This window comes from Gossypium hirsutum, chromosome D02, assembly GCF_007990345.1.
Source record: "Gossypium hirsutum isolate 1008001.06 chromosome D02, Gossypium_hirsutum_v2.1, whole genome shotgun sequence".
Lineage (NCBI taxonomy): Eukaryota > Viridiplantae > Streptophyta > Magnoliopsida > Malvales > Malvaceae > Gossypium > Gossypium hirsutum.
This window is the reverse complement of record NC_053438.1, coordinates 64,378,079-64,389,295: the sequence shown is the minus strand read 5'-3', so window position 1 is coordinate 64,389,295 and position 11,217 is coordinate 64,378,079. Positions and strand designations below refer to the sequence as shown.

Genomic DNA, 11,217 nt, shown 5'->3' with positions numbered 1-11,217 from the left:
ATGAGAATGACTCTACTTTTTATTAATCTTAGAATAATAACAAGATTGTAAACCTAAGAAGTCAAGAGTGCTGTCTTTGGTGATTCAGAGAAACAGTTTGTAACTGTGGCTAGGTTAAGGGTGAGTGGTGATTTTGATAGGGGAGTATGATGAAGGACGAGATTTTCATTCTTGAGGAAGAACTTGTTCAACTATCAGTGAAGAGTTCGCGGGTGGTTCCGATTGGAATCTGTCGTTAATATGTCCTATTTGGACAAAAAATTCTTATAGTCTTGACAGTTTCAGGGCACAATTAAAAAGCATTTGGAAGACAAAGAGGAATTTTGAAATTAAAGTGGTAGGTCAAAATCTCTTCTTGATTTCGTTGATAGTGAAGAGGATTTGGATGGGATAATGGAGGGTAGACCATGATTTTTTCGGTGTCAACTTATTATTTTGATAGGTTAACGAAACCTGTTAATAGAGATCAAATTTGCTTGGTTTGGTCTCCTTTTTGGCTTAAGATTGGTCCTTACCCGTTGGAATGTGATAAAAAGGACCTTATGCATGCTATTCGGTCAACTTTCGGGGGGTGATACGATCGAAAATACAAGGAGATTTCTTTCACCTAAAGACAGAAATTGATGCACAGAAACCTTTGAGGAAAGGCATTTTCATTTCAGTGGAAGTAGGGAAAAAAGTTTGGGTGGCTTTCAAATCTGAAAAGCCTACCAATATTTTGTTTTGGCTGTGGCAAAATGGGGCATGGAGTAAAGGATTGTGAGGAAATTTCAGCCAAAGATAAAGAGAATGGAGTTGATGAGTTTTCTTATCTATAGCGCTAAGGGCAGAATCGTCGCTCGTAGGAAAGGAATTTTTACATTTTGGGTCATCTTCGAAACAAATGTTGCAGCAGTGTAACTTTAAGGGGAGGAAAAATAACGTGACTTAGGAAATAGGGCAAACTAAAGAGTTTTCTGAACAGAAGATGATGGAGGTCTCGTCGGAGATGGAGCGAACGACTACAGCAGAGAGTCCTTCAATTTTGGAAATTGTTGTTAATTACTAGAATTTAGGGATTTGGTGCCTCCTTCACTCACTAAAATTTTGGAGGATACATTGAGAGGGAAGTTGTCTAAGGAGTTAATTGAGGATGATATGCAAGGGAATGAGATACGATGCAATCAAAGTTGGGCCACTATCTAGATGTAGAATTTGTCATAAAACAAAAACTGCTAGTTGGAAACGTGTCACTAGACTAAAAAAAGAAAAGTTTCAAGAAAGACTAAGTGGCATAGGAAGGCGAAATGTGGAATAATGGACATTGAAGAGGTAGGACAGCAAGCTTTGAAGGGAGAAATAATAAAAAATTGAGAATTATAGAAGAAAATTCTGATGTTCTTGGGGTTTTGGAAATAGGGTCAGATTCGTGGGAGCAGATTGATGTTTCTTTTCAACAAGGATTGGCGGGTGCCAATTGGCAAGCCGACCGGGAGCAATGAAATATTATGCTGGAATTGTAACACCCCTAATCCGTATCCGTTGTCGGAATAGAGTTATGGAGCATTATTGTAAAAGCATAGCTTAAAAACATTCACATTTCAATCATTCCATAAATCATAGCATAATTCATTCAAACACATGCATATCATCCCTTATTCGAGCCCTCGAGGCCTTAGAAACACTTTTAAAAAAATGATTCGAGACTAAATCGAAAACATATGAAACCTTAAGAAAAAACTTAGACAAATTTAAACTGTAAGGATCACACGACCGTGTGGCTCACAAGGCTGAGACACACGCCCGTGCCTCATGCTGTGTAACATTTGAAATAGGGACACACAGTCGTGTCCCAACCCGTGTCCAAGCCCGTGTAACTCTCTGAGTTAGGTCACACGACCAAACCACATGCCCATGTGCTATGTAACAACCCGATAGTCACGGGTGTCGGAAAATGCATTTCTAAGACTCCGTTTTCGTAAATTAGACTCGTAAATATTTATTAGAAATATTTACAAAGTTAGTTGTGTGGTTAATTAGATTTTGGTTAGGTGAATTTGCACGAATTAAGAGTAATTAGGTAAAAGGACTAAATTATATACAGGGTGAAAGTTGAATTATAGATTAAAGAAAAAAGTAAAAGGACTAAAGAAGAAATTATGCCATTTTCTTTAGATGAGGCGGCATAAGGATGAAATATCCTAAATTTTAAATTAAAATATATATTATAATATATTACCTTAAGAATTAAGTATATATATTATATTATATTATATTAAAACAAATAAATGAAAGAACAAAGATAGAAACAAAACAGAAGGAAAAAGATAAAGTAAAAGGAAAGAAAGAAAGAGAAAGAAGAAACTAGGGTTTCAAAGTTCGGTTAGTCAATTTAGTTTTTTTTTCTTGTAATTTTATATTTTTGAAATTTTAGTGTTAAATACTACTCGACCCATGTCAAAATTTTAAAAATTATTGAGTTTTTAAGTGTTGTTTATGTTGAATAATTTAGTATTAGGGATTAAATTGATAGATTTTTTAGCTAGAAATGAAAAAGGATTAAATTGTAGAACAAATAGTAAATTTTGTGTAATAGGGACTAAATTATGAAAAATTTGAAATTTAGGAATTTATGTGAAAATAGGGAGTTAAAATTAGTCTAAAGTGAAATTTTTAATGAAAATATAAGATTAATTGTGAAGAAATAAAATTAGTCTCGGTTTAGGGATTAAATTGAAATTTAGGTAAATATTGAGTAAAAATTGAAATATTTAATATGAAATTGAATTGTGTTATATTGATATTTTTTAATTGTTTAATTTCGTAGCTAACGTCGTACCGGAACCCTCGACTAAAAAGGGAAAAGATAAAGTCGACGAGGAATAGCTCGAAATTTCTAGTTTATATTTCTATAATCCGAATTTAGTTATTAATTGTTATAATTTAATTTAATGTATATGGTAAGTGTTGAGGTGAGAATTATTGTGTTTTGAAATTGAAATGGATTGATTTAGTATGTGATGAATTTATTGAATTTATATTAATTATTTGTATTGAAATGAATATTGGTTGTATCTGAAAAGTGAATTGGAACCCTATTAACTGTATCGGGCTGAGTCGGATATAGATGACATGCCATAGATTGGAAGAGTTCAGGGATTTCTTTGACTTCGAGTCGATGAGACACTGGGTGTCAAATTATTACTTCAGATATATTATATGAGCACTGGGTGCCAATTTACTTCGGTTTAGTCGATGAGACACTATGTGTCAAATTATTACTTTGAATTATCCGATAAGACACTGGGTGTCAAACTGGTGTGTTTTGGTTGGATTTGTATATCCGTCCGAGTCTAAGTCGTGTTAATAGGGTAAATGAATAATAAAGTTTTATGATTGATACTAAAATAGTATGGTATGAGAAATGGAAGTGAAATAGTGAATTGAAAATAGAATGTAAAATATGTTACAAATATATGGAATATATGAGTTATATACTCATGAAATGAATATGGAAAGCTATTTATATAGCAAGTATGAGAATTGAGATGTTATGAAACAAATGAAATGTGATGTGGTTATTGTAATATTTAGAGGGACCAAATGATATTTATACTAATCTGTTATTCGAATTATTTGAGTTATTTGAATTGTAAAAATTCAACTAAACTCGAACTCGAAATCTAAAATTTCTTATTCGAGTTGACTTGAATAATTCGAATAACTTGATTCGACTAACTTGAAATTTAAATTTTTTTCTAATTTTTCGGATCGAATTAGATTTTGCTCACCCCTAAAAACAGTTAAGAAATGTAAGTATTTGGAATTTGATACATCAATTGGTGTTTACATCAGAAATATTCAACATATGAAGAATAATTTTCAAGAAATTAGTTTCAATCATGTTCCAAGACTAGCAAATGAAGTTGCTCATGTTCTTGCGACAGAAAAGCTAAAAGGGGGGAAATCGATTTACCTGAAAGGGAATGCTTCTTCGTTGATACCAAGAGAGTGAGGGGAGGCTAAGAGAACCGGATTGAAAGGGGAGGGGAAGGAAATTGAATGGGGGTAAGGAGTTTTTTTTTTCAGACGTTTGGTCTATCTGTTGGATGCTCCTTCCTTTTTTGTGAACCGTCAATTATGAACATTGAAGATTTGTTGGAATGGGGAAAAAGCAACGCATTTGATTGTGTGTAAGGGACGGTGCCTTATTGCTTCTAGATTCTTTCTATTTTGGTTTTTGCGTAATCTTTCTGTTATTTGTGTTTTCAATTACTGTTTATTTTTGGGTTGTGTTTTGTTGTTTTTGGACTTGTATCTTTATTGTTTAGTTTTTGTTTCGTTTTTGGTTCAATGAGAAAACAAAATGCCCATCAAAATAATAATAATAACAAGATTCGTAAAAAAAACCTTTTTATCACTTCAATCAGATTGAACTTTAAATTCACTTAAACTAATTTTATAAAAACCTCGTCATAATAGAATTGTGTAACCTAAATTCTTGTGAAAATAAAACATAAGTGGCAAGATAAGGGGATTTACAAATGGCATCCGTATAAAAGTTTAACTTCATCTATTTAGTGTTAATTAGAATAAGATGTTTTAACCTTTTTGTATTACTTCTATTTGATTTTGATTAGATTATGGTTTTACAAATCTATAAATAAATGTGGTCATCTCTCCTATTGTATTATTCAAATTCAACATAATAAATTATCTTCTCCTTTGCTGGTAATTTTTTTCCCGAAAGAGTTTTTACGTAAAATTCTATGTTCTTCTCTTTTTTCGATTCTTAGCTATTATCGACGGTCTATTTTTTATAGAACCAATTTTTCAATGACTGGTACGAGCTGTGAAAATACAAGTACAACAAAGGGGTGAAGTCGAGGGAGTGTATTTTGAAGACCTCGGCGAAGTATAGGCGACCGTTAGGCCAAGGCTGAATGGTAATTATTTTATTACTACTTTGGTAGTAATTCTCAAACAAAACATCAATTCAATGCATTTAAAAATCATTCAGCTGAACAAACGTAAGATTGAAACACAAGAGTTCAAAAACAGTAGCAGAGCCCTTGGGCTTCAGCAGGGTTGAACAGGTTATGTTCACATGACAAATGAAGTCACCAAATTTCCAGCCTTTCCAACAATGTCTCAGTTATTAAATGAAACGGCTCCTTCCCAAAACAGTTGAGAGGACAAACAATCGTGCATTCCTTTAGTTCCTGAAATCATTATTTCTTATTGGTTATATTAGGAAGTGAAAAATAGATAAATAGGCCCAAGGCAAGGTCATCAGCCTATATTAGGAAAGGTTTCTCACCTATATTGGTTCAATTATGCAGCAGCAGCCAATGGTACAGCTCTGTAGCATGCTCGCTTTGCAGCACGGACAATATCTTCAACCTGCACAATTCATAGATTAAAAACAGATTTAACCTATAGTTATATAGAGACAACTATACAAATATAGCATCCATGCAGCCATCAAACTTGAAGATTTTACAAGAAATCGTATTAATGAGGAGAAGAGGGAGCGGATGAAAGGATCCTCCTTTTCAGATGCCTCAGTTCACCAAAAGCGTGTAAAACAAGTCACAACAGAAACATAGGAAGAAATGTAAATGGAATTACCTGTGGCACAGCCATCCTCTCAAGATTTGCTGCATATGGCATGGGAACATCAGCTCCAGCAATTCTCTCAACTGGGGCATCAAGATAAGCAAAACTCTCCTCCACAACTGATGCACTGTGAAAGAAGTATGCTTTGTAAACATAAAAGGTGTCGGAATGCTCGGTAAGAAGAAATTAAATGATTACAAAGAGAACTCAAACCAGATTTCAGCACCAACACCATGCTGTGGAAAACCTTCTTCAACTGTTATTAATCTGTTGGTTTTCCTGACGGAAGCGTTAATTGTTGATCTATCTAGCGGCCTAATAGAACGCAAATTTATAACCTGTATTTAACAAAACCAGCCATTGCGCTTCTTAAAGAAAGATCCAAATCAATTTGTAGAAATTGTGACTTTATGTTATATTTTACCTCAGCATCAATTCCCTCCTTTTCAAGTATCTCAGCTGCCTGAACAACAAATAATCTCTTAGTTATAACTTCACAAGCCAATATGTTAGTACCATAAAATTTTATTTTCAGGAGAATACAAACAAGGAAAAGGAACTAAGCAGCCCAATATGATACTAGATGTCAAGTGCACTAAGCTCTAATCTTAAAATTTGTACTCATGTTTAACTCCTTGAATCAAAAGGGACCTAATTCACACCATATCTTATGCAGTTCTTGAGCCCACCGATTAAAAAGATAGTATAACTAATCTCAAGAGCCTGCAGTGCACTAGATAAATGTTTACCTCGGTCACTATCAGCAGCGAATGGAATCATAAACAAATTGGGCCCAATAGTCTTAAGATCAAGTGTACCCAGTAAGGTTTCAATCCATTTAATGGTGCACAAGGTTATACCCAAAGTTCCCTCTAGTTTAGAAACAAATTAGTTCCTTCCTTACAAATACCATGGTGGCTGGAATTGCCTAATGAACATAGCAGCCATTCATCTCCTTTTACTTCTTCCATGGTTCACCTTCTCTCCAACTTTCATCAGTAAAATGGAGTCTCATTCACAAAGATCAACTCCATCTAAGGCAAAAAGAAAAGGAATATTATTTTGTTCTCAATGTTTCTCTCTTCTCTTCTATTTCACAGTGACACTTTTTTGTATCTTCAACGCCAGCGGCAAGAACCTTTTGTCCCTTCATTGCCACATCCATGCCATATACAATATAATATTATTTAAGAAAAAAATCTGGTGCATCCAGCACCAGCAATATCTGACATGTATTTGGCCGCATCAAGTTTCCATGTGAGATACATATCCTACATGAAAACATGAAGATGCAGCCACGTCCTTTCTTCATAGATTTAGATTATTAGTTTATCTTTCACTAGGGAATCATGTGTACTTAAATATACAATTTATCTCAAATGAAAAGTAAGCACAACATATTCAAAAAGATATTGCATACAAGACATACCTTAAGAGCATAGCCCACCATTTTTGAAAAAGCTGTAATAGTCACATCCTTCCCTTTTCTCTCTATCTGTTAAAGTAGGCTGTTAAAAAGCTAAATTTAAATGCTAATAAAATGAAGCATCAAGGGATAGAATCACTGACTGCAGAAGCATCAGTAATAGTAATAATAAAGTTTAAGAGAATGTTTGGGGCATCATAACATTACCTTAGCTTTCCCAACTGGAAGACAAAAGCTGGAGTCAAGAACTTCATCAGAAACAGGGAATGATTCACCATATCTGAAGCGGAATGATTATATCAGAGCAATGTCAGTCATTAGAATTCTAATTGAACACGGGACCAGTGGTATGGGGGCTCAATATGTAAGAATCATATATACAATATACATTCACTTACAACAACTCATTTTCAAGGAAAACAACAGGGTCAGGATCTCTAATAGCAGCTTTGAGCAGTCCACGAGCATCTTCAGAACTGTATGGGGACAGAACTTTCAATCCAGGACAAGAAGCATACCATGATGCATAACACTGGACAAAAACCATAAGAAAATAATCAAACAAGCATCTTTTTACTATATTGAAGCCTAGCTACACCTCAATAACATTTAAATAACTAAACAGTAATGACAAAACCTAGTAGAAAATAAATCAAATTTCAACCTAAGTAGTATCTAGGGAACAGGGAGTGTGAATGTATGTAAGCTAAATAATGAGTGAAAGTAATAGTATGTAAAAACTATACCTGAGAGTGTTGGGCACCTACACCAGCAGCAGCACCGTTAGGTCCTCTAAAAACAATGGGTACAGACATCTGGCCAGCAGACATGTAGTTGGACTTTGCAGCAGAGTTAATAATGTGGTCAATCGCCTGCAACAAAATCCAGAAACAGATCAAAGAAATTTTTACACCAGAAAAAGATCCTGTAAACAGATTTAAGGGTAACCAAAGTCATTTAACTTGCTTACCACCACTGAAAGATCAATAATAATTGAGCTTCAAATTAGTGAAATTCTGTCATACAGTATTGACCAAATTTTCATATTGGGAAAACACCATCAGAGGCGGATGGTAATAGAAGCAAGTGGAGGCCTTGGCCCCAAAAAATTCTAGAAAAATTTCATCATTCCCTTAAAAGTTTTTGAAATTTTCAATTAAGTCCCTCCCAAATATTTTGGAAATTTTCTTTAAGCCCTTAATTTTTTTAAAATTTTAATTAAACCTCAACTTTTTTTGAAAATTCTCATTAAACCCTCTAGATTTTTTGAAAATTTAAGTTAGGCCCCCTCAAAACTTAATGCCTAAATCCACCATTGAACACCATACAGATGTCAAAGAACAAACGATGTTAGTACAGTCCAAAAAGGCATCAAACTTGTACTCTTGAACATTAGAATGTAAGATCTAAGCAGGAGGGAAATCAAATCATGGTTTCAAAAGCTAAGACATCTTTCACAGAAAATGGCTACCACAAGAACTCCAAGGATCCCATATTTCTTTAAATACGTTAACTTGTCTTAACACCAGGTCTTTGATGATTACCGAGCACATAATCACCAGAAAGAATTGCAAAATCAAACAAGAACTGAGAACAATTTCTTGCTAAACAAACTTGTATTTTGATAAACATAATTTGGAGCCTTTAACCAGAACCATAAGGATAAGGACCAATTACAGATAAGAGGATAACAAGTAGTTTCAACACAATATACCATCGTTTTCCTTTATATTTTTCGTTTGTAACCTACAACCACATCAATTTAGAATTTAATTTATTGCTACATCTTGCTTAATATAGAAAGAGAAGATCAAGATAACACATACATTAGTACAGTATCCTTAGTTATTCAGCCAATATATGTTGTCAGAATGTCAGTTTTCAGGAAAACAAGCATATCTCATTCATACAAACTTCTAAGATTTCAACAGCACATTACGGTAACAACAGTAACTCCATTGTCTTCAGAACAAAACGCAAATAATGATATATTATTTCTACTTGTTCACTTAGAAGCCATTTAAAATTTTATCAATATTGTAACACAATAAACTAATAAAAGTGTAAAGAAGCAGAGATTCAAAACATAACCCTCTAACCTGCATGGAGAAGTTAAATGTCATAAACTCAACTACGGGCTTCAGACCATAGTAAGCCGCACCAACCCCAATCCCAGCAAAACCAGCCTGTGAAACAAGAAATAAACAACCGTGAAGAGAAAACAATGAAAAATATACTAAAAAACATCAGTAAACACAGATATAATAAGAATGTGAGATCAATGATTTGATAAAATGATAATGAAATTAAGAAAAACAATAATTAAGCATGAGCATGGGCATGTCAAGAATAATAACCTCAGTAATTGGAGTATCAAGAACCCTCTCAGGTCCATACTTCTCCAAAAGCCCCTTGGATATCTAAAAGAGATGGAAATAAAAGCCAATCCTCAGACAGATGTAAAATGCTTGTATTGCCTTTACAATACATGGAAAAGTAAGAATTTTATTCTTAACGCCAACCTTGTATGCACCCTGATATTCTCCAACCTGCATTTAAAAAGAAAAAAAAAAGCATAAGCTTGGACAAAAAAACAAAATGAACAGCCAAGATTATGATTATTAAAAATAGTTCCTGTTGAACACTTTCTCACCTCTTCACCCATTAAAAAGACTTTCGGATCAGCTGACATTTCCTCATCAAGAGCAGAGTTCAATGCCTCTCTCACTGTCATCTGTGCATAATTGTCATTACACACCAAAAAATGAAAAATCAATAATCCTTGAAACCTAAGCCTTGCCTTTAGCAGAGACTAATTAATCACAAAAGCCATTTATCATTAACAGAAAAAAAATGCAAACCATTTACATACACACAAAATTGCAAGCATAACCATATCTACGTGCATGTGCAAACTCACATAAGATGCGGGTCTCCATTCTGATTTTATGAATTGAAGCAAGTAACCTCTAGAGAAGCTCATAAGATTAAACACAGCTACTCTATAGCGTACGAGTTAACACTTGCAGTATGCATATCTAATAGCATTAAATCAGCAATAATTTTAGAAATACCAAAAGGATATAAGAGGTGAAAAGAATTACCTGTTTTGCTGCTGATGAGTAGCTTCGTAACACCGATATTGCAGGACGAATCTTCAGCAATGACTGCCCTAACATCTGATTAAGCAAGAAAAGTCATGAATTAGAAACATTAACATTTTTCTAGAAAGTAGACTGTCATATTTACTGAAAGTTTAAATAAAGGTATATGAGAGAGCAGGGCAGTTCCCAGAACTCACTTTTTGCCTTACTATTCCCAACATCTTTCCTCCTTAACGTTCTTTTCTCTGATCAATAAAACAACGACATATTACATTAACTGCAAAGCAAATCCCGGTCTCATAAAACTCAAAGAAGCAGAAAAGTTTAATTTGAGCACTCATTTGTGTAAAAAAGCCTTTCCTACTCACTAGCTGAGGATTTTCTATTCTAAAAAAATATAAATCAGAGACCTCATTGCTAATAAACGATTCATCAAAACAAAGAATAAACGATCGTATTTATACAAACCAAGAAACAAAATCCAGAAATCTAGATCAGAACAAAATAAAAATAAAAAGAGGCAGGAAAGTGGGAAACAAACGGTAAAGGATGAAGAACAAATCAGATCAAGGACATAAGACGAACGTGCCTGCTTTTTGAAATAACGTTGAAAATTTTCTTAGGAATGAATCGGCAAGGAGATGGCTGAAAATGAAAAGGGAGAGTTCAGCTTAGCTACTACATCTACTACGTTAAAATAAATATAAAATTTTATTCTCTTCCACTTTTCCCCTTTTTCTTTATTTTTTATTCTTCTTCTTCTTTCCCTTTTTTAATTAAAAAATTGAACATTTTGCAGCGGTCAAAGTGATTTTAAGGGTCAGGATTCAAGCATAGCTCAGCTGTGGGACAACAATCGAGCGGTTCATTGTTAATGGGAAGAAAAACGTATTTAACGCTTTTATTTTTGTTAATATTGTTAAAGAAAAGTCAGGGATATTTGGGTCACTGCAGTACAAGGCGGAAGGTAGCGGGCATTTTTGGCAGAGAAGAGTTGGTGGGTCAAAAAAAGACGCTTTTTTTTTAATAGTATTTGGTAAATTCTGTTATACTGATGATTGGATGAAATTTATCATTCTCTTATTAAAT

At 33.9% G+C, this 11,217-nt stretch overlaps 1 protein-coding gene across 5 annotated transcripts; it reads right to left on the bottom strand.

Moving 5' to 3' along the window:
* Positions 1–4,907: 4,907 nt before the first annotated feature.
* Positions 4,908–10,990, bottom strand: LOC107909532 (pyruvate dehydrogenase E1 component subunit beta-1, mitochondrial). Of its 5 annotated transcripts, none has more exons than XM_041088990.1 (16): positions 10,718–10,990; positions 10,326–10,405; positions 10,129–10,203; positions 9,678–9,758; positions 9,547–9,573; positions 9,382–9,444; positions 9,124–9,210; positions 7,771–7,896; positions 7,423–7,556; positions 7,232–7,304; positions 7,028–7,093; positions 6,023–6,061; positions 5,812–5,936; positions 5,611–5,725; positions 5,300–5,382; positions 4,908–5,201 (listed from the first exon to the last, which is right to left on the bottom strand). In XM_041088990.1, the coding sequence occupies exons 2-15, from the start codon at positions 10,347–10,349 to the stop codon at positions 5,314–5,316; spliced, it is 1,104 nt and encodes a 367-aa protein (XP_040944924.1). In that variant the 5' UTR covers positions 10,350–10,405; positions 10,718–10,990; the 3' UTR covers positions 4,908–5,201; positions 5,300–5,313. The 5 variants fall into 5 exon arrangements, with proteins under 5 accessions (XP_040944924.1, XP_016692594.2, XP_040944925.1 ...); XM_016837105.2 differs by having other exon boundaries at positions 10,326–10,373; positions 10,718–10,987; XM_041088991.1 differs by having other exon boundaries at positions 10,326–10,373; positions 10,714–10,864.
* Between the last annotated feature and the right edge of the window lie 227 nt (positions 10,991–11,217).

Bases quoted from the DNA above. Each gene is read 5' to 3' on its own strand.
- LOC107909532 (XM_041088990.1), bottom strand. From the start codon at position 10,349: ATGTTGGGAATAGTAAGGCAAAAA. The intron at 9,574-9,677 runs GTGAGAAAGTGT...TTTTAAATGCAG, and splicing joins TCTTTTTAATGGGTGAAGAG to GTTGGAGAATATCAGGGTGC. The intron at 7,305-7,422 runs GTAAGTGAATGT...ATTCCGCTTCAG, and splicing joins TTCCTTGAAAATGAGTTGTT to ATATGGTGAATCATTCCCTG.